The 24,380-nt window shown below is 36.8% G+C and overlaps 1 protein-coding gene across 2 annotated transcripts; it reads right to left on the minus strand.

The window, feature by feature from the left end:
* Positions 1-5,664: 5,664 nt before the first annotated feature.
* On the minus strand, positions 5,665-23,581 carry lactbl1b (lactamase, beta-like 1b). 2 transcript variants are annotated; one of them, XM_065242099.2, is made up of 7 exons: positions 23,518-23,581; positions 16,571-16,735; positions 12,579-12,685; positions 11,778-11,935; positions 9,188-9,435; positions 7,140-7,245; positions 5,665-6,971 (listed from the first exon to the last, which is right to left on the minus strand). In XM_065242099.2, exons 1-7 carry the CDS (start codon positions 23,579-23,581, stop codon positions 5,993-5,995), a joined length of 1,827 nt encoding a protein of 608 aa, XP_065098171.1. In that variant the 3' UTR covers positions 5,665-5,992. The 2 variants fall into 2 exon arrangements, with proteins under 2 accessions (XP_065098171.1, XP_065098169.1); XM_065242097.2 differs by lacking the exon at positions 23,518-23,581 and adding an exon at positions 17,091-17,245 and having other exon boundaries at positions 16,571-16,721.
* Between the last annotated feature and the right edge of the window lie 799 nt (positions 23,582-24,380).

The raw sequence follows: 24,380 nt of genomic DNA on the forward strand, positions 1-24,380 counted from the left end.
CGTAAAACGTCATCACGTCAAGAGGTCACGGATGATGTATGCGAAACTGCGCCCCAGTGTTTACAAGTGTGGAGAAAGAGGACCGTTCCGACGTTGTTGTATGTCGAATGATACCAATTAATGTCTTTGTGTCAGTTTATTGTTTAAAATGGTCCGCAAATGTGCGTTTCATATATGTAACCTTTCTACGTCACTACACAATAACGTGAGGTCGCGCTGGCTCGTCACACAGCCGGAGGAAGAAGAGAAGTTGCGATTTAAAAGTGCATATTTTTTATTTTTCTTGTCAAAAATGACAAACCTTTAGAGTTTTTTTAGAGAAAAAGTGTTAAGTGTTACGTGTTGGTGTCCATTAAAATGAGAAAAATCCTGGAATGTTTTCCTCAAAAAACATAATTTCCTCTCGACTGAACAAAGAAAGACATCAAAATTTTGGAGTAATCCTTTAAATCATAGATTTTGAGTTATAGTACTCAAATTGTCATTTATAACACTGAAAGTGATGATTTAAAATTATGATTTTATTGACACTGTTTTATTATAGCACAAAATACCTAAACATTAATTTCAATCTTAGGCATGGCCTAACTTACTCAATATTAAAGATATCAAGTTTATATTTTCACAGAATGTTACTTTAGTTGGGTTTTCACAGACTGGGTCACAAATTTCGGTAACACTTTATTTTACGACCCGCAAAGTACCGCGTAATTAAACCGAATTTACAGCGTACCTATTTGTAACAACAGGGTGGGTAACCTGTAGGTATAAGGGAATAATATTTTAAGTTTGGGGTAATAAGGGGGTAAGAATATGAAGAATTATAAATTATTTATACTCTAAGTATTTTATAACAACAGGTACCTATTGTAATATTACGTGGTGTATGACTTAGTCAAGTCTATGGGGAAATTATGTTTTATTTTTTTTATTGTGAATTTTTCTTATTGACTACTGAATGTTGTATACAGTCAATGTCTACGAGCCACATCGGCAAATAAATATAACAGCATATCACTTTTATTTTAGTAGCCTATAGGCTATTACTTGCTTTTAATAACAAAAGTCCAGCTGATTTAATGTGGTTATCTTTTTTTTAAGGTAAGTACAATACAAATAGCAACTTATTCCCTATTTACCAGGAAACTCCTACATTTGCGGACATATTTGAGTGGTGCTTTGCAATTTATTTACTGTAAACACAAGTATTTTAGCCAAATATAATTTATGAAATGGCAAACCAGAATGAAACAACAGCAGATATCAGCTCCCGCTAAAGCAAAAGACGACTACATGCGTAGGTTAGTGCGCAGGTGTAGAGCGCGCGGCCGTCTGCAGGAGGTTTGCTGGAACGCGATCCTGAGGTGAAATTTCTTTAAGAGGTTTTAAAAACGTTCTACACTGTGGAGTACTGCTGCGAGTGATGTTAGCAGGTTCCGCATGCTGGATAAGGTGACTGGTTTTGTTAATACATGACTCACGCATTTCAAACAATGTTTTTCAAGAAAGTTGCTAGCTAACGGTAGCCGGTTAGCTAGCACATAAGTAAGCCTAAAATTTATAAACGTAACTGGCTTAGAAAACTCTGTTTCTGTCAAGGCACAGTGAAGAAACATTTACTGAAGGCTTTCATTTATGTTTTTTATATGTAATGCAGAACAGCATTTGTGAGACGACATCAACTCATCATCCGAGTGGACAAGAACACCAACAGAGGAAGCCAAGCCGCAAAAACAATGAAAAATTGTCATGACTTTTTATTTTAAATAAAAGTTATGTGATAATAAACATTAAGTGTTGGCTTAATTATAGTGTTTTAAAGATGTTTTGAAATAAGTTGTTTTAAAATAAAAATAACAATATTCTGTATGTTTATGGTATTTACCCTATAACAAGAGGTGAACAAAGCACCACTTTAGTTTACAGCCCGCAAATATGAGAGTTACCTGGTACATACACAGAACAATCGGGGAATAAGCCCCACTTTAGTTTACAGCCCGCAAATATGTGAGTTACCTGGTACATACACAGAACAATCGGGGAATAAGCCCCACTTTAGTTTACAGCCCGCAAATATGAGAGTTACCTGGTACATACACAGAACAATCGGGGAATAAGCCCCACTTTAGTTTACAGCCCGCAAATATGTGAGTTACCTGGTACATACACCGAACAATCGGGGAATAAGCCCCACTTCAATTTACAGCCCGCAAATATAAGAGTTACCTGGTAACTCCTGTATACATATACAGATCAAAGAGGTACAAGTTGCTATTATTTTTATTGTGTGTTATATTTTATTTGCCGACGTGGCTTGTAGACATCAACTGTAGGCTATACAAAACACTTCATCAGGTAAGTAGCAAATATGAAAAAAAAAAACATATTACACATAGACCATATTACCCATAGACGTAAGTCATACATACCACGTAATATTACAATATGTACCCTGTAGTTATGAAATACTTAGAGAATAATTTTCCATATATTCTTACCCCCTTATTACCCCAAACTTAAAATATTATTCCCTTATAACTACAAGTACGTACTGTAGAGGTACTCTGTTGTTACTACGCTAGGTACGCTGTAAATTCGGTTTAATTACGCGGTACTTTGCGGGTCGTAAAATAAAGTGTTACCCAAATTTCTATCAAAATGTTCAATATGTTGAATGCAAATGAAGGGCTGTCCATATTGACTAAATGGTTAAACAGCACTATTACTACTACATAGTAATACATTGTCATTGTTAAGAATGTAATCGTGCTTGTAAGATCTCAAGTATGTCGTTTAATTTGTAGACGTAGTAGGTGAGGTGGGGTGCGGTGTGTGGGTGCAATTCAGAGCTTAAAATGTATCTCTTAGACCAAAGGCTACAATCACCTGTTGTAAATATTAGCCAATTCTTTACAACCACACCAAAATAAATGAAGCTATAAGTAGGCTATTACATTTCCCAAGAACATGTTGAAAGTCTATGGGAGGTGAGGTTTTCATAAATGACAACATTGCATCTGATTAAAGTTGAAATGAGATATCATCAAATGCAAATAAGGTCTGTATCATTCAGATCATGTTATTATTGTGTAATGCTGTAACTCTGTTTCGTTATGCATAGCTTTTCATTCAGGTATGTGCATTTAAATGATCTATTTATGGAGGTCACATAGATATGTATGGGCAGACTTCTTTTTTAAATATCTATCTATCTGTTTACCCATCATGTGAATAGAAGCAGGTGTCCTGCACATCTACAAATGGAAATATTAGATCTTCTATAGTGCATATTATGGATTAACTGTTTTAAATGAACGACAAGTTGTTCACTTGTGCCACAGGGACATGAACAATTAGTCACATAAGCCTTTACTTCTGCCTCCATTTCCCACTAGAGATGAAAGAAAGAAGCACTTTATGCTATAATGGATTCAATCAGAAAATACACAACAAAAGCATTAAGAGCTGGACAGAAAATTAATCCTTACAGATATATCTCAATGAACGATAAATGCCTGTATGCTTTTTATTTTTAACATTGTACCAAAAATGTTTTATTAGATCTGAATGTCATAAGAATTAGACTATACCTTGTACTTGTGTATTGTAACTTCTCCTTTATGTCACAACCAGCATGGCGCTAGCAACGGCAAAGTCATGGGTTCAGTTTCCAGGGAATGAGCGGGGCACAAACTAATGCGGGGTTAATTGTAACACGGCTATTTTACATATTTATACACGGCCGAGCAATCTGTGCTTTTGATCTTATTCTCTTACTGTCAGAAGATCTCCTGTGAATCTGTGAAAAGTTTGATGCGTTTTGGTTAAGATATTGAACAAAGAGTGTTTTGGAGGCATAGAAGTACATTTCTTCATCTTATGTTTATTTCGATTTCTGAGTTGGGTGTGAAAGTCACCAAATCCAACCTTTTATTATTTTAATCAATGTCTTGTTACCTAAAACATAACAGCATTTTGAAACATGTCAGCAACTCCTAGTAACTGATAGCTGAAAAATGTTTTACACTGCGAGGTTAGTTGTAACACAGTGTTACAATTAAGCCTCGGGTATACAATGATAATAAAATGAAAACAATGTAAATACCAGTGTTGGGGTAACGCATTACAAGTAACGTGCATTACGTAATAATATTACTTTTCTGAAGTAACGAGTAAAGTAACGCATTACTTTTTAAATGTACACATTAATATTTGAGTTACTTTTAAAAAAAAGTAATGCAAGTTACTTTTTTAGATTAATTAAATCGATTAAAAAAAATATGTACTGAATTAAACTAAACGTACAGTAGTCACATTATGCACTCCATGCGTACAGGCCAGTGTGGGATCAGTTTGAGTCAGAAACTGAGATGTCAGGCAAGAGCTCGACATTTTTGTGATGAAATATGCAATTTCTGAATGCAGAACTTTTCAGTCATAAAAAACACCTGCAAGGCCTAAAAGAGATCAAGCCTTAGCCAAGAAAAAGTAACGCAAAAGTAACTAAAAAGTAACGCAAGTATTACTTTCCATGAAAAGTAACTAAGTAACGCAATTAGTTACTTTTTTGGGAGTACCTTAATATCGCAATGCATTACTTTTAAAAGTAACTTTCCCCAAGACTGGTAAAAACTATTAATTAAAATGTTAACTGTTAATACAATATCAGGGGAAATAACTCACAATTATATTTTTTTGTCGTATTGTGCATCATTTTCAAAAAAATCTGCCTATGCATTGATGCATAATACAAGGATGGTTAGATGAAGGATCATAGATGGATAGTTGTTTGGATATCTATGTATTATAGACAGATATATAAACAATATCCACAGCAATTATTAGGTGTTACAACAAACCCTCTGTTAACCCCCCCTATGTGGTAAGTTGTAACATTTGTACTCCTGTCATGTTCGATGTAATTGTAAGATAACGGTAGGTCCCACAAAAAACTTTAAGTGTTCATTTGTAGCAGAGATGTGTGTGTTGATTGTGTAAAAATATTAATCTAACTTAAATATTTTTTGAATGATAGAGCCAAGCCAAAAAGCGTTGGGTTGTGCTCCGCTCTTCCCTATACATACAAGAAATGTATAGCTTTAATGCGCTGCTAGTCTATTAGAATAAAAGCTTCTGCCAAATGCATAAATGTTATGTAACTTACAGAAATGTGGTCTTTAATAAATGAAACAAATAATTTAAGTTTCTCTTCAGCCATCGCCTTTGTGTTTGTTGTTGACTAGTTTTCCATTTTGGCAACTCTTTTTGTTGACAGTTCAATCTACTGATTTTACCCCACTGTGACGAAGATGAGAGAGATGTGAATGGAAAGCCGTCTTGAGGCGTTATGAGATCTTTAGTGTGTGAGAGAGTGAGTGAGAGAGAGAGATAGAGAGAAACAAAGCGAGAGAGAGAGACACAAAAAGGTGGTCATATTTGAAATATAAATAATTTACATGTAGCGATATAACAAACCATTAAAGCAAACTATCATAGGTTTATTCTATTTTATATAATTCTTTATTAATGGCAACTCATGGTTTTATTTATATTGCTGATTTAAAATAAAATATATTTTAGGGCACTCATTTAACATCATGGCATATAACAGGAGCACAGGATCTACAAGGCTTATGTTGAATAAATAACATTTAAACCGTGGACTACCCAGTCGCAATGGCAGACAAAATAAAACAGGTGACCGTGATTTAGTAAGGGCTTCTACAGCACATAAACGATTGTTAAAGTAAAACAAAGCCCATTATTATGCTAGAAGTGTTGGTGCAAATAATTTTTTATCTACACTGACGAGTTGTAGGAAATGAAAACATATAGTAGGGCCATTTTTATAAACAAGGACTTAAAAATATGTGCAAAACAAGTAACTAGATTTCTTTCCCAAATAACAAATTCAGCCAAAATCCAGTATATACTGTAGCCCCATATTCTGAAATCACAGTTTTTCTAAAGCCTTTCTTTAATCCATTCCACTTCACTTAGAAAACGTGGGTCTCTGGCCTATTCGAACCACATTGTACGTGTTAAGCCCTGGAGCATCAAATCCTGGAGAAAGCCCATTCTTATCAAAGACATAGAAATTAAAAAGCTGCCCATCTTGGGCTTCAAGAGACACCGATGCTGTGTTGACACGCAATACGCAAGGGTATTCTTTCTCAAACACAACTCTGAAAACCCGGTCCAAAAGGTAATTCAATTTTATGGTTCGATAACGCTCGGGAATGAGATCCTCTATTTGAGGTCCAAACTGCTGCATGATCAAGACACCATCTGGCCCTGCTTTAATCTCATAAAAAGTGATGTTGCCGTAAGTGTAGTAGCCCACGTAGGGTGCCGAGTTGGGGGGAGGATTCAGAACACGCCTGGCCTCCCTAAAGGCCTTCTCCATGGCAGGTATTATATAAGAGTAGGCCTTCGACACCACGTCCTGGTTCTGTGGCCTCGTGCCCGCCATTAGCACCACCAAGCCCAGCTTGAGCCGAGGGACCAAGGAGAACGTCGCGGAGTAGCCGTCCAGATCTCCATCTTTGCGCAGCACCTCGTATCCCAGCTGTTCGTTCACCTCCCATGGTGTTCCAGTGCGATTGGCAAAGTAATCTTTATCGCAGCGAAACAGAGGAGTTAGCATTATTTTAAGGGTGTCGGGCTCCAACAGCTTACGGTGATAAGCTCCTGACAACACCATGGCTAATTTAGCCATGTCAGCAGCCGTGGAATACATTTGGCCCGATGGACGGTACCAACCCAGGTCATAAAGAGGTGCTATCTGGCCACTGGCGTAGACACCTACGGCCATTTGACTCTGAATGCCAGGGTTGATGTCGAAACCAGTGTCTTCCATGCCCAGCCTGCCCAGAATGTTTTCACCGATCCATCGCTGATAATTTATACCAACTACTTTTTCAGCCAGTACGTGGGCCAGCAAAGAGAAGCCCAGATTGCTGTAGTGACATCTGAAAGAGAATATTGCAGTGTTACTATCCTAAAGGGTTGTTATTAGGAGAAACAGATTGATATTGTCATGGTCACTAACATCCTCCAAAACAACTGAAGTTGATGTTTATTTAGTACCTGCCAAGAACAGATATTGGTACATACTTCAGCTAAACCATACAACATACTTGGTGCCTGGATCAGCGACAAGCACATCATCTTGCAGGAGACTAACTGCAGCTTGGGTCTTTCCTTTCCATAACAAGTTAGTTGCACGAAGTCTTCGGGGTAGACCTGCATGTAAATCAGTGACCTTTATAATATGTCAACACATTTCAGTGTACTGTAAACATCACAGTTAAGCACAGATTTTGAGTAAAGGGCGCGTTATAGTTGTGCGTAGGTCCTACGACGTAGCCGCGACGGCAGAGGTTCCGTGTCGGTTTTCATTTATACTTTTGCGTCGTCGTCCGCGTTGATGGGCAAAAACACATGCAGACCACTGGTAGGCAGTATACACGCCTGTAACCACAGTAGCAGCGCGACCGTCAAAGAAGAAGCAGCTTGGCAAGCTAACCCACAAAAGAAGAAGAAACAGCACTTCTTGTGTATTATTTAAGAAGACCAGCAATGATGGAAGTAAATAAACAGCAACTTTTTTGCAGTTTGAGTTAAATCACTCCTCAACTTGGCTCATCTTTGTTTTCAACGTCGCAACGGAAATACCTATGACAGAGTTTTTTTACCCAATGGGAGGGGTTCTGGTGGACCAATCACAGCGCTTGCGGTCCACGTAGATCTGACGCGCTGTTTTGCGAGGTGCACTTCAGGCTACGCACAGGCTACGGATAACCTACGGCGTAGCTACGGCTTAAGTCGATTTATAGTCATGCGTAAGCTCTACGCTGAAGGTTATCCGGAGCCTGTGCGTAGCCTGACGTGCACCTAAAAAAAATTTTAACAGCGCGTCAGATCTACAAGGACCGCAAGCGCTGTGATTGGTCAACCAGAACCCCTCCTGTCGGGCATCATAGGTATTTCCGTTTGCGACGGTGAAAACAAAGATGAGCTAAGTTGAGGAGTGATTTAAATCAACCTGCAACAAAAGTCATTGATTATTTACTTCCATCATTGCTGATCTTCTCAAATCATACACAACAAGTTGCTGTTTCTTCTTTTTTGTGGGTTAACTTGCCAAGCTTCTTCTTCTTGGACGGTCGGGCTGCTACTGTGGTTACACGTGTGGATACTGCCTACCAGCGGTCTGCGCGTGTATTTGCACGTCAGCACGGACGGCGGGGCGCAAGTATAAATGAAAAAATATGGACGTTGTGTCCGTGACTTCACCCATAGGTTTCTGAAGATCGTTTTTGAAGCTTAAAGTAGGCAGTGCCTGCCATCGCCAACATGGCCGCGTGTCACCGCGCATCACTTGCTGATATCCGAAAATGGGTAAAGGAGGTGGGACGTGGGTGAAGCTAAGGTGACTGGTTGCTGAAACCACGCCGCCTAGGTCAACTCCAGTGACAACAGTGGCGCTTCAACCATCACCCAAGTGGCCATGCCGTTAATTATGCAGAACTTTAAGGCTTAATATAATTTAAACGGACAAGTTACAAAAAAATTTACCCCCCTCACAGTTGTCATGAAGGGCAAAATTAGCTATATAGACCAAAAACACTTTTTGTTCCAGGCTGTTAACATATTATTTTCTACTGTTGGCCATTTTAACATGGAGGTCTATGGGAATTGACTCCCTTTTGGAGCCAGTCTCAAGTGGCCAGTTGATGAATTGCAGTTTAAATCACTTCCGTATTGGCTTCGTTACATTTACCGCCCGAGTAACAATATATCATTTTTGTTTTGAATCGATATAAATGGTCTTTAAATGGCTGTCATAATCTGTCAGTGAGAACAGTATTCAAAGAAATCGCCCAGATAGCAACAGACTCCGGGGCGGATGAAGGCACATTAAAATGCTATAAATTGCTATGTTATTTTCTAATTTTGAGCTTTAGTTTGCCAGTAATTGAGGCCAAACATCAGACTTACTCTAGAGTTCAAAGAAACACTCATTTTGGCCTCCCGTTCTGACTATTGCACATGCTGTGGATAAAAACTACTATTATTTTAACACTTAGTGGTTATGCACAACCACAGCATTGCTCTCTTGACACAAGAGGTTTGGAACCAAAAATCACGAAAAATATGAAAAATGTGGAGGATGAAAACCTACCAGAGAGCTGGCTAGCCATTCTTCTTAGAGTTACAGAGGACGATCGAATTTGAACCTCGCCACTGTCCAGGAAGATTAGACCATCGGTGACATATTTCAGCTGTGAGTCTCTGCTTTTGCCCAAGGGGTTTTTAATGCTGAAGCCATCCACATACTTTTCAAGAGGGTCATCCAGGGAGCCCACCTTACCATCCTCCCACAGTCGATAAAGCATCAGGGTAGGAAAGAGCTTGGATAGACTAGCAATCCTACAGAAGCACATTTAAATTAAGTAAATGCTATTTTCTTATACATACTTATACATCTAAATCCCTCGAAAATAACATTTACACTCTAAAAATGCTGTGTTATTTTTAATCCAGAGTTGGATCAAAAAAGACAAGCCCAGCTGTTGGGTTACAAAGAGCTTGTCCCTTTTTGACCCAACGCTGGGTTACAAATAACCTAGCATTTTGAAGAGTGTACTTCATTCAAATGTGTATTTAGGAAAATTTAAAACAACTAAAATAATAAAAATTTAAATAAACTCACTTAAAAGCTTTGATTGACAGCCTTGAATGGCAGTTAATATTCAGATTCTTGTGGACAATGAATAGTGGTCGACAATAAGGTTTTTTTTATGCCAATTTTGGCTGATAAGAGGCAGATATAACAGCAATGTAATAACAGTAAATGAAAGACAGGATAGGTGAAACTAAATTAACATTCATTGTGTATTAGATTAGAAATACAGCTATAGCCTACTGTAGTGTTTATAGGAAGAGCAGAGAAACAGCTCACTACCATTAATAGACTCAATAAGGTTACTTCTCTAAAAGAAAGAAAATACATCGATGACCAAAAAAATCATCATCTGTATTCCAGACACCCACAACTGTCAACACTCCAGACCTTCAGTATCCACAGCTAAACACACCACTAGAGTCCCTGGGATGTTTTTATAAACCAGAAGCGAATATAAATATCTTAAAATGTTTAGAAGGACACATTTGAGGTCAATGCTAAGGATTCAATAAAACTCTCTTTTTAGAAATAACCAGCTTTAAATACAAATTTTAGTGACTTTTTTAAAGATCTGTGATATTGGTTGTCATTGACATTATGACATAACACATGGTGTGCTGTGTTTAATGAAGAATATCGTACTGAATACAGTTTGTGAAGAATTCAACAGGTTTTCTTATTCTAATTTTTAATTTAATTCAGTTTTACAGGTAATTAAAAGATATTTGAAATAACATAGTTTAAACATACAGCAAGAATCACAATTTTACCTTCCAGTTTAAATTCCTTATGTGCAACAAGAAAAACAAAGTGTGCTACACTGTAAAAATTGAAAAGTAGGATCAACTTAAAAAAATTGAAACACTTTACTTTTAGGTGTAATTTTAGGTTGAATAAAACTTTAATTTTTTAAGTGTTACCAATTAAAATAATGTTTTAAATTGATCCAACTTTTCACAATGTAGAATCTGTATACTATTAAAGTAAAGTTGCCACATGTAAGATCAGACTGATATTACAATAAACTAAGAGTAATAAATCAAAAGCAAGAATAATTTGTATGCTGTACCAGTGATAAAGTTTGGTTAAATGTGCTCTAAAATTTGTTTAGAAATGTAATGCTATTCAAAATATTTGTACAAACAAGTTGACAATATAATAAAAAAGTGACATCTGGATGTCTGTTGAATGCTTTTACTTCTAAAATATTCATTAAAATTCAAGAGGGACCTCAAATCTTGGTGAATACATTATAGCTCAAATACATTACAAAATTTGAGACACAATATGAATGGATCACTTAATAATTCTGTTCAATAAAACCGATTTAAGTATACAACACTAAATAGTAAATGGTGCTGTTTGAAAATCAGTGGATTTTCCTATAATTTTAACCGTATGACTGCACAAAGAATCTTCTCATCAATTATATTGCATTTTTAAACTAATTTGAGGCCTTAAAATAAAATAGACTACTTTTGTTCAATCTAAAAATCCATTTTCAAACAACATAAAGAGCAGCAGCGCTTGAAATGACATCTCCAATAAGAATTGGATTTGAACAGATTTAATAGATAAATGTGGAGCTCTGTGTTTTTCAATGAAAAGATGATGAGCAAGGATCTCTAAGGCAATGACAGTTAAATTACTGCAACTATATGAATGCATATTAATGACATGCTTGAAATAACACACAGACACTTAATAAGCAATTAGGATAATGTACTTTCACTGTGATTTGGGAGAACTGTGTCCTAAAGCAGAGATGGATTTATTATATCTCTTGTCAACCACTTCAGTAAACAGACCAATTATACAAAATTTCCAAACATTATTACAATAGCACAAGCCTTTAAACTCTTTTGATGTTGTCTTTTAAAAAGTATTAAATCTTCAGAAAATACTTTAATGGAAAGCACGCTAGCTTACGAAAATGGTAAAGCTGGGTTGTGTAAAAGAACTACTTTTGTGAATATAAATATGCAGGTTTCTTTTTGGTATACAGTATCATGTATTTGCTAACTATGCATTTCATTAGAAAAGAGCAGGTAAGTAACAATATTGGTGCATAGATGGGTTGGCCTACCTGTAGATGGTGTACTCATTTGGAGGTGCAGAGCTTGGATCACTCCCATTTCTCTTGCCGAAATTTCCAGTCCATAGAACTGTGTCATTATAAGTAACAATGGCTGACAACGAAGGCAGACTGACAGGGTTAATACTGTTGCGCAACAGTGCGTCAACCTAAGAGAATAATATAATATTATTGTAATTCACACAGGTAAAAATTATACAAAACATCTAAACCAGCGATCTCCAACCTTTTTGTGAGCCACAATGGATAAAATAATTAGGCGGGCTGCCGGGCTCCTTTTTTGTCTACTCAGAACTTTTTTATTTTACTTGTTGATTTTTTTTAGCATTGTTTAAAATGTTAACAAACAAAAAAGAAGCCAAGCTAATATGAAACATATATAATTAATAAATATTAAAATTGATGCTGATAATAGAATGTGCTTTGGCAGGCAACTCACAGACTCTATGCGGGCAACCTGGTGCCCACGGGCACTATGTTGGAGACCACTGATCTAAACACATCAAGTGATTAAATTAAAAGCTATTCAAAGTTCAAAATATATTTAAAAGTTTTAATATTAAATAACTACCTTTTCTTATGCCAGCTTAATATGCTTAATCTATTTGGTGGCCAGGTAATGATGTTCTTATCATGTTTTGTAGTCTAAATATCGAGTGAAAATGGGGTGCACTTTAACAGGTGCACTTTGCACCATTTAAAATTCATGACAAATAAATTTTGTGGATCAAGATTTGCAATAAGAGGATAAACTTCAAGTTAACTTTAAATGTTCAATCTTCTTATGCTTACCTTCTCAAGTGCCTCTTTTAAAGTAGGAATTGGGTGTTCCAGAAGATTGGGCTCTGGAAAGCGAGGGCACATCCTTTCTGATTTGTTACTTTCATCAATATTTCCATCTGAACATTGAACACAAACACACATGCAGAGAGTGAAATGAGTTAAGAGCACAATACTTAAAGATGTCTTAATAGAATTTAGAATAACAACCCTTTATAACTCTTCAATTCACTGAACTATAAACATATGCAGAGTGACCTTTGGCTTTAATTTATCCTGTTCATTACAGGCATGGCTTAAACGCTGTCTGTATGAACTACAGAAATGAAGTCCCTTCTCTCCTCTGCTACCATAGAAATATTTAAAGAAGAAATTATCATTGGCGACTTCCATAACACCAGAAAGTCTATTGACATTTGTTACTGTACTGTACGTAGTAGTTATGTTTTCGCGAAACGAAAGCCGATTGGTACCGCGAGCGCGGTACTTTAAAGTCACGTGATAACAGCGACTTCACTGATTGGTTACTACCACAGGTTTGTGGGTATTGTAGTTTTTTTTACTGGCGTTTTGGCAATTAAAATACGTTTCTTCATTTACCAATAACATGACAATCTCAACCACCCAGATGTACACATTATTGGAAAAGTAATACTATTTTAGATTTTTTTCTGTGGATAAATGACAATAATATTTTTATGAGGACAACACGTGTCGTTTTTTTTTATTTCAACGGACTTGTCACTGCTTCAACCTCAATGCTACACTTAAGGAATGACACACTGCACTGTGACAAAAGGTAAGACATATTTCACATTTAATATTTCTTACTGTCAGTTTTAGTTAATAATCCATCCTAAAGTTTAATATTTTAGTCAATATTTTACGTTCATAGTCTCTTAACTGTGCTATCAAACCACTTTAACTATGTTTGTTGGCTGTTGTCATGACAATGTGTGGCTGTGGGTTTGGACTGCCTGTCAGTATGGCAGATAGTTTTGTGAAGTGTGTTATATTATCAGCTTGATAAACAACCTTAACACTTCTGTTGCTGGAGTTGGACTTTGGCAGAAATTGCCGTTTTGAAAAGCAAATTTTAAACAGGCTTAGGCAATTTCAAAGTGTGTATTGCTTTTGTGTTGTTGTTGTCTGTAGGTGTGTCTGTGGACCCCATGCATTCTTTTAGTATGTTGGATCTTTATGTACGCCTTATTTAGATATAATGTGGGTGGGTTTATAGCTCAATTACTTGTAAATGTTGTTGGCCACAGGGGAATTTGCCCTAGGTTTTTGTGAAACGACACCACTAGTGTGCGGATTGGCTTTTTGCGTTGTACTAAATATGATAGACAGCTTGTCTTTGGTTTCATTCAGTCACATATTGGGGCAACATGGTGAAGCTCAAAAAGCACGCATCCAACAAGTAATCCAAAAAAAATGACTCAATTTTTATAAGATAATTAATGTCAATTAGCACAAGAGTGTGCATAATTTAGTCATTACAGTGCTAAGAATTATATTCAATAGTTTTATAAGCCTACACTGGTTTTATGCAACCCATCGTAAGTACAACCATGATTTAAGTGACTTTCAAGTATTGTAGGGTGACCACACGTGCCATTTTTCCGGAACACGTACTGGCCTGGATCCAATAGAATCTGGATCTTCTTTTGATAGACCCGCCTCACAAATAACCCAGGCAACAATGTTGGTTAGTATAAACGCCCCTTACTGCCGATTGGCTACACAGTGTATTTCATAAATTGTGCCCCACGCCTTTAACTGAAATGTGAGAACCTCTTGACCAGGACGCGTCCCAGGAAAATAGCACGTATGGTCACCCTGAAGTATGGTAACCCATACTTAAATGTGACCACTGCATTTACACCATCCTGTGAGTACCGGTGAACACACGCACTGCAAGTCATGAACACACACATCCGGAGCAGTGGGCAGCTATCACTGCAGCGCTCATGGGGAAACGTGCATTTACACCAGAGATTTTCTGACCTTTGAGATCCACTTTCCTGCAGAGTTTAGTGCTAACCCGAATAAAACTCACCTGCCTGCAATTTTCTGGTAACCCTAAAGACCCTGGTTAGCTTGCATAGGTGTGTTTGATAAGGGCTGTAACTAAACTCACCAGGAAAGTGGATCTCAAGGGCAAGAGTTGAGAACTTTTGATTTACACCATCATGGTCACCTCAGTCACCAGAAACCTTTGGGTTACAAACCCAACTTTCTAACCATTAGTCTACGAGTGAACCATCAAACAACTTATTAGTACACTGAAATACTTTACGTCTTTGCCTGAATGGATTAGTCACAACTATAACTCCACTGATAGCTTACCATTAAAAGAAGGCACTGAAGCTGGATATCTTTAGCTGTCAGTCCTCACTCACAGTCACAGAGAGAGAGCTGTTAATAGGATTGACCAATAACACCCTGTACAACCTTTCACTATGCACTTCTGACACCAGAACATACAAACTGTATTTGTTACAGTTATTTATACTCAGTGGAAAACTGACCATTGAGGTAGCACTTAGGTTCTAGCTTAGTAATGATCTTTTAAACATTATATAATGATGTGATATTACTTTATTGTTGCAATGAACGTTATTAAAGTTGAGCAATATTGCATGCAAAACATCTATGGCAATGCTTGAACTGTTATTGTGTTGAAAGTCTATTTTTGTTATACCAGGGGTCTCAGGATTAGTTAAATCTCACATAACACATGCTGTTTCTGCATTTCTGATGTTAATCTGGAGTACCTACAGTATAGAGTCATACATCCTTTATATCTTTAATCAGATTTATAAAAGAAAGATTGGCTTTACTGTTTCTTTCTGATAACATACGAAAAAATGAAGGAGGAGAAGTTACTACAGCGGGAGGAGCGAGTACGAGTCATGCAACACGTTATACGACACTGACTGGATAACTTATGATTCACTACATGTTCGTGTCATATGCACGGACTATTTCCAACATAACACAGAAGTCTTACTTACAGCATGCAACTCATTACCCGGTTGGGACTTTTCAATGAAATCCACTTCATCAAACACACACGCAAAATTCCGCTTCTACCCTGGATAAACAAACTATATCCATTGTTTCCATAAGGCTGGCATTCTTCTTACATCCAAAAACACACTTCTTTATTAATGCCATTGTTGAGTTTTGAAATTAAACAAAGCTGTCGCGTGATGTTTATAAGTTCTAGCGTCTCCCGCTGATTGAAGGGTGGGCAAGGTTTTCCGGAGGAAGTGCCCATAAAAATAAGTAATACGTAAAGCTTACGCCTGAAACGTCAGCTGAACCCATAATCGAAAAAAACTTTCAGAAACTTGCAGAAACCCTTGAAAAGTGCATTCAGCACAGAAAGGAATACTCTGTGACACGCCCACCTGCTTTTTTGACACTTTGCCTACGTTTAGCATGAGGAAACTCTTAAACAGTGTTAAAGGTGACATAGAATGATTGAACGGGGTATTTATCCTTGTTCTGTGATGGAACATGTAGACAAAAAAATTGTTTGGGCCTGTAATGCCTTAGAAGCTTCCTAAAAACCTCTCTCAGATAGCTCTATTAGGGTGGGGGATTTTAAACAAGTGATTTTGCACCTATTTGGCTCCCTCTACTGGCTTAACTTGCAATCTCATTAATGATTGGCTGACTTTGCTGCCACTCAAAAAATGTAGCCAATTATTTTAAAGTGGAGGGGCAGTGAGATGCCTGTGATGTCATAAGCATCAGTTTTTTAGATTGGGCCGTTTTCTGGCTGACATTTCTAAAAGAGGAATTTCTATGAGACTGAGATGTTTAGCATTGTCTAGCACTTTTTGTATGTTTGTGAATGCGGGTAGACTACCATTATTCAACAAAGACAAGGTAAAAATGGGTTTTCATTCTCTGTCCCCTCCCCTTTAATAAGTCAGAATGCTTTATACACCATTGAACCACATTGAACTTTAACACAACATCTCACTCACCTGCCACTAGTTTAGGTAGTTGGTATTGCCAGATGAAGCAAGCAGTCATGACGAGGGACAACAGCAAGAAAAAGACCAGGCCCAGCTTAGTCCATTTCACCTTCATCTTGCTGGTTTTGGTTAATTCGTCTATGACAAGTTCTGGGGTAGGCTGATACCAACAAATGGATAAAAATAAAATGTGTTAACTAGTGTAACCCATGAAGTTTATGTTTATATTTACGTATATATTGATATGGTTTATAAGAGAAAGTTAGATTTTGCTCTCATTTTAAAATGTGAGATTTTTAAATGTGAGACTAATTCATCTAAAATGAATTAGCAATGTATATTTTAGAATATGAATAGATATTTTATGTATAGTCAAAAGTCTGGCATTGGTTTAATTGGTACTTTGGCACCAATAAGCCCATATCATTGATTCACAATATGTAAAAAATATAAATTTTTAAAGTTAAAACAGTATATGTATTCAGTGACACATAATTTTACAGTACTAATGTTTGCTAGCGCTCATCACCTGTACGGTAACATTGATCAGGTCTTCCATCCCTGATGAGCATCAACACTTGGCCTTCTTGGCCTTCACTCTTTCCTTCAAAGACTTTCTGTCCACTCCAAACTGATTTGCTAGCAGAGACAAATTTTTACTGTGCCCTTATGGTAAAGGCGACATGCCTCTATGATTTTTGGAACGGTGCTGTAGTTTTATTCCCTTTTTTAAAGCTTTCTTGCTGAGAACAAATGATACACATTAGCAGACTTCTATTATATAATGAAGTTTCACATTGTGTAATTTGTAGGCCTATCTAAATATAGTTGTAAATTAAGGTCATAAGTAACTAGTGTAAAAGGTTGGTAAGGTGAAAGCACACGAAGATCATTATCATTAAACAGTTTCACCGGGAAAAATCATTCACAGATGTAAATTAATGTAAAATGAATCACAAAACTGCAAAAAAAAAATTATCATTCAGTAAGTCTTATGGTTTGACCCTGATATTAGCTTTGCGTGCAACTTGCAAGCTAATAAAACTTGCACGCAAAGCTACTGGTCTACTGAGACAGGAGGCACATGACGGGATCTAACTCAACATTGCCAAATGTGATTGAAAAGTAACAAATCATTAATTGCTCAAAATAATAAGCAGCATAACATATGATTTGGTTTGGATACAGTTGGATACATTCCAAATATAAATACATGACAAACTCAAGCCCAGTCTGTCCCTAGGGCCTGATTTCCTCTTCTAATAAAACACTCCAAAAAATCTTTAATTAATGACTGTAAAAAGCAAAACAAGCTATAATTCAAACACCGGGGTAGCCAAATTATGAACAACTGATATACAGCTAGTAGCTGACCAAACATTTTAATACAAGACTAAATTAAATATATTTCTGGACACTCACCATACAAATTCCATTTGTACTTGCAGTACCAAATACTCTTAAGTCCATATAGAGTTGATTTACATTATATATAATTTATAAGTAGGCATTCCAGTCAAAAAGTTGGCAGGTTCCATAAGGAATTCCTTGTCTGTAAAAGTGAGAAACCCCATTCCATAACTGTCACAACGCAGCATGGCCATTTGGACAGCACAGACGTGACTCCTGCCATCTCCACTTTGACTATGGCATAATCCTGGCCACCAGATTACCTTTGACAATTCATTTCCCCTCCCACCGCGGCGCCTGGCCTGACATCATAATCCCAAGATTTACCCATCTAAAACCCATCAGACCATGGTGTTTTTTATGTAAATCCCCCCTGCAAATCAATTCACTTGGCTGCTGTTTGTGTGTTTAACTTTAGCGTGCTGCTTAAGATAGCATCTAGATGGACTGTTTTGTTTTCACAACATTTTGGTTATACTTCATTACATATAGCGCTACTATACCCCAAGAGAATAAACCACTGAGTCACACATCTCATTAATTTGCAGATGCTATCAAACTGATCTTTTCAGGCTATTACCAGTTGCTAAATTTACTCTGGACCATTTCACACCACTCAAAAAAGAGCTCTTAATGAAACATGGGACATTTTAGTAGTCTGTGATTGGACCAAATGGCTTGGTTGTGAAGCAGAACCTTTGGATTAGCAAAGACACAAGGGTTTGCAAGCAGGAGAAACACGTCTATAAATACTCGCCTTTGAGATTACTGACGTGTGAAGAACCCACAGAAATCCTCTCTGAAACATGAAAATGAGTGTAAACTTACACTTGGTATTAAGATGCGTTTTGGTTGATCGGATCAAAAGTGGACGAGAGAGAACCATGTCTGTATACACCTGGTGTTTTAATCTGTCTCTTTTGTCCAGTTTTGACCGCTTCTGTCCTGATTACTTTGAGGGGGATGGTCTATGGACGAGTCATTATAACACGAGTGGCAGAAATGATGGGTTTAAGGAGATGCACACTAACATTGTGTGAGAGTCAGCTGCTTTTGTTGTTAGTAAACATGCTGCACAGCGTTTTGTACATGTATACATGTAAAGGCTGTTTCAGATATTTCAGAGCAATAAATGAAATAAACAAAAATAAAGAAGGTGGAAAGCAGCGCTTTAGTTTTATCAATGACAGCATGAAGACCATGCCGAACACTGTGGGTTAGCGCTAGAAGTCAGGAGCGATGTAAAAACATTGTGCTCGGTAGGGGTGCGTGGGGTTAGTTGTAACACGGACTGTTTACATTGTGGCACAAGGTTCAGCGTTTTGTATTTCCCGTATTTTTTTCATGCTGCCAAAAGACGATCTCCCACAAATTATTGGAAATGTATAATGTTTTTCCAGAGAGTTATTGATAAACGAGTGTTTTGGTGGCATGTAAGTAAATGTTTTCATCAAATGTTTTTTTCGGTTTCTAAGTTGTATGTAAGATACAAAATCCAATGCAATGTCATATTAATCAGTGTCTTGTTGACTAAAACATAGCATCATTTTGAAATATGTCTGCAGGTCTTAGAAACTTTTTTGGTGGGCTTGAAAATATTTGACCCAGCGGGGTTTATTGTAATGCTGTGTTAACCCCTCAGCACTTACAATATGAAAGCCACTAATGTTAGCGTAATTCTTGCCGTTGTTTTAAATAGGCTACACACAAATGATTACTGGCTGCCAACAAAATAAATGTGCCTGTCTTATCAAAAATCTTGTGTCAAATTTATTTTTGTTGATATGTTTAATATTGATTGAATAAGGTCACGTCAAAGATTGAAATCATAATGAAATGAATGGCTAAAATCAGACTTTGATGCTCATTATCTCAGAATTTGATTTTGAAACTGTAGTATGATTATTACAGACTGGGTCACAAATAAAAAAAATGTTTTGTCATAATTGTGCTGCTTTTTCTCACATATTTAGACATTTGTGTCCATTTATAATTGAACTATTGTTAGAAAAGGGCTGGATGAATGAATACAGTGTGGATACCTGTCTATTATAGACAGATATATAAACAATATCCACTTCAAGTATATAGACAAAATAGTATTGAAATATTTGCCTGCAAACTTAATTTTTAGCAAGTGTTACAACTAACCACACCTACAGTATGGGGTAAGTTATAACGTTTGCACTTTAGTCACATTTGGTGTAATTGTCTAAGAATGGTAAGTAATAGAAACAAACTTCATTTGTAGCAGAGATGTGTGTGTTGCTTGTGTAAAAATTTAATTAATCAAACTCAAATATTTTTTAAATGATTGAGCCAAACCAAAAAGCGTTAGGTTGTGCCCCGCTCTCCCCTACGTCACACATTAGATGAATAGGCAAAGAGTCTTTTGTTGCTGTTCAAACACATTTATCCACATGAGCGTCCACACCACAAAAGCAATCCTGTCAAATTAAAACTTCAGAGCAGCACCCAGATATTTCCCAAATATCTAGCAAAACTGTTGTATACATGTACAGAAACAGTTAAGAGAATAGCCATGTTAAAACATGTTGTGATTGTGGTGAAAAGGGAAATGTCATGATTTTAGCTTTTGTTGTGCTTCAGATCAGAACACAGCTTGTTCACACAAATCGAATAGTGACACAATGACAGTCAGTCTGCTTGCTATGTTTTGACAGCAATTGCTACCTCACAAAAATAAGCCAATGCACTATTTCACACTATTTGAGTTTTTACAATTCTTCATGACAGTGAAGAATTTTCCAAGTTTCTGGTAGAATGGTTTTGTATTTCATTTACATCATAAACTATTGAAATCAGTTGAGAAGTGTAAACATTTTTGTGCATTTATCCAGAAAAAACGCAGCGCCTTATTTGCTCATATGTGTTTATTGGGTAGTTTTGCCCGCCTGGTCTAATATGGCAGCGACAGTGGTGAACAATACAGGGATCAATGATTTTCCCCTCTAGATGGGCTTTCTTATAAGCGTGTGATATCACGTGACAACACATGAGCGTTTTAGGTGAGACCAGTCTTATAAATACTTTATTAATGTTAATACTTATTCTGATGCCTACTGATATAAATGAGAAAAAACAATTGATCCCATATGTTTTACCTGCTGACCTCACAGCACCACAGCTGGTAAATGTAAATGCATTGTAAGAGAGCTTAAGAAACAGCAGTGGAACGTTCTTGTGTTATATGTGAGATGCGTATAGCATTAATATATAAACACAGAGGGTCCTTTCGTACACCCGGCGCAATGCAGCACAATGCGTGACAAGTGTTTTTGATAGTTTAAGCCCCGCGCAGTTATCATTTTCAAATTCAGCGCCACGTTGTATAAATAGCAAATGCATTTGCGCCCTTTTTTGAGCCCACAGGCATTCTTATCTGAAAACAAGGTGTGTAACTTCAGGCTCATGGTTGGCGCGTTGCTATTTTGAGGCAACTAAAATAGACTTACTAAAACCTGGTCTAAAGTCAATGTTGCAATATTGTTTTTGTTAAATATGGTTAAAGACTATCATCCCTATAAACGGGATGACAACGCCCGTTTGCTTATCACATACATGGATGCGCAGCAGCACAAAACATTTTTAAAATATGGACTAAAATGTAAAAGATTATTATTGACTCTCTTGGACATAAATGAGGACCGATTATGAGACGTTAGAAGGTGGTTAGAGCTGCTTTACCTGTAGCCTGGTAAGTTATGGCATGTTTTGCTATAAACAAATGCAAATATTACATTTATTTTTAAAGGTCACATATGGTCAAAAGTGAAATAAGTAAGTAAACACATATTAAGCAGGGCTGCACGATAACTTGCACGCGATTGTCACGCGAATCTCGTCGTTAGTAGTAAAGCGGCATCACCTGCTCTCAGAACCAGCTGCCGGTTGCCGCTTCTGAAAGCAGCTGATGGTGATTTATTACTAATCAATGAACCGGCTTTACTGAAGGGATGCACGAGACAATCGCATGCGAATTATCAGCAGTCCTAACTTTTAAATTACATTATGGAGCCAGAGAAAACTGAAATGAGATATTGTAAACAATTATGCAACGCTAACGTGTTTGCTAACTAGATGCTAAAGTGTTGTTTTGTAACGTTAAAGTCTTTGGTAGCCACCGGTTTTGATAGAATATCTGTTGGAAATCAGACGTTGTTTGTATTCTTAAGTTACAGACACAAGCCCTTTTGGTGTCTGTTTGTTTATTGAGTTAAAAATGCTAAGGTTAAAATCTCTTAGTCTCTGTGTGTATTGGTTTACTAACCTAACATTTAGTGTCCAGAAACTAACACTTAGTGTAATTCCATGGATAACTTTATTTCAACTGCGTATTTCACTCATAAAATAACAGGCCTATCAGAAGAGAGGCTCATGAATATTACTATTATATGCCAAAATGACCTGTTTTTAGCAGAGCTCCTGAAAGAGGAGCTGTAAAAAATATATAGAGATTGTTTTTGGTACTTAAACAGCAAATATATATTCTTAAGGACATCATAACCTAAAATAAAACTCTAGAAAGCCTAAAAATATGTGACCTTTAAATATTTTTTTATGCTATCCCACAAATGTATTGTTTATGATGACTTTGTAACTCTGGATATGGTGAGATGAGAACCTTTTTTTAAGTAATGCTTTTCAAAACACTCATGGCGCTGTCCGAGTGCCGAAACGTTTCGGTCTCTCCACACGTTTGTAAATTCTTTATCTCCTGTTTGTTACAAATAACGTATTTTTATTGTACAAACTTTTTCTAAATAAAGTATTTTTAGAGTACAAACCTTTTCTTGCATATTGGTCAATTATTCTTTGAGATTACACTGATCATGTAGGGTATCCATACATTTACAGCAAATAAAAGCCTGCTAATTTTACTTCCATGACTGAAAGAAAGCGAAAGGGAACCAAAGGTTTTAATACAAAAAATAACCATTTCAGTACAAATAAAAACAACACAATTTTTAAACTAGTGGTCTTCTTCCTCGCTTAGTTTTTCAGTTTACAAACTCTACCATCTTAATAGGAAATCGGCATGGCGCGTGCACAACTGGCTTTTAAAGGGGATGAGAGATGAGATTGTCTTTGGTTTATTGCTCATTATGCCCAAAACACACCCATTACTCATCACAAGAATAGGAACAACCCTTTTAGACTGTGTGCTAGGCGCACAAACCATTTTTCCCATTGTTAAATTAGCAAAAGTGGATTTTGACACGCCTTTTAGACCGTGCAGCGTGCACTTTAGACCATACGCTTAGATCAATAAAATAGGGCCCAGATAGTCATGAACTAAATAATATGGCTGTAAAAGTATCTGTTGCTTAATGCTTGTAGCTATTTGCTTTTAAGAGATGGTTATGCCTTTTGCAATTGAAAATGGCACAAGGTGGACACATTTGACTGTTGCACATATCTCGTAGTCAAGAGCACTGTAAAGATGCACTTTTAAGATGTTTAAAGACGTTTTAGAGATGCAATTTCTTAATACAAGAACATGTCCAGTAAATCTTGAAAGTTTACCTGGGACTGGTCTCCATCCACAGAGGTCTCCATCAGGACCGCCTTGCTCTCCATCTCTCCCATGAGTCCTGTGACCAAAACAATCTTATGACTAATAACATCGAAGAGAGGCAAAGATTTACCACTTTTCACTATTTCTTCTCAGTCATTTGAGTTTAAGGAACAACAGCACATACTGCATATCTGATAAACCCTCTGACCCTGAAAATTATATGCAACTTTCAGCATTTAACACTGAAAACGTCAAGCAATCTGACATTTAGGTTCCCTAAGGGCTAAGCATGTCTGGCATGTCCTTTTCACATGTTCAAATAAAGCATGCCAGATGAAAACTAAATAAATGCCGTTTAGCATGAGTAAGTGTCCTGTGAGTGGTAGGGTATGGTCTAGCGTACAAACACAATTCATTTTTTAAAAGCACACTGTGTACCTTATTCACCGAACCCGCAACAATGTGAAGTATTACTTAACATTTTACAGTAATGGTACTACAGTAATGGTACTACATTTCAAACACACACACACATACAAATAAATAAATAAATATGCTTTGAAATTGATTTTAATTCCACTGAAATAATAATTTCATTAATCAATATGCTATAAATTTGCTTGTGCTATGTAAGCTCACCTGCTTATCTCTCTAGATGCTTTGTTATGAGTGCTTGGAAATGATCATCATTTATCAAAAAAGTGAATCCAGTACTGTCAGAAAAAAGGTTTAAAACTGTACAGTTTCTGTCACTGGGGTGGTACCGTAAGGTTTTTTACAAGTATACTAAACATAATACAATGTTGTTCCTTTATGGGTATATTACCTTATGGATCTATCGTGTACCTTCTTCATGTATCGTGTATTGTG

The sequence above is a fragment of the Paramisgurnus dabryanus genome, chromosome 14 (assembly GCF_030506205.2).
Source record: "Paramisgurnus dabryanus chromosome 14, PD_genome_1.1, whole genome shotgun sequence".
NCBI classification, from domain to species: Eukaryota; Metazoa; Chordata; class Actinopteri; order Cypriniformes; family Cobitidae; genus Paramisgurnus; species Paramisgurnus dabryanus.

Bases quoted from the DNA above. Each gene is read 5' to 3' on its own strand.
- lactbl1b (XM_065242099.2), bottom strand. From the start codon at position 23,581: ATGGGAGAGATGGAGAGCAAGGCGGTCCTGATGGAGACCTCTGTGGAT. The intron at 11,936-12,578 runs GTAAGCATAAGA...TTATTCTCTTAG, and splicing joins TAAAAGAGGCACTTGAGAAG to GTTGACGCACTGTTGCGCAA. The intron at 6,972-7,139 runs GTATGTTGTATG...ATTCTCTTTCAG, and splicing joins GTCGCTGATCCAGGCACCAA to ATGTCACTACAGCAATCTGG.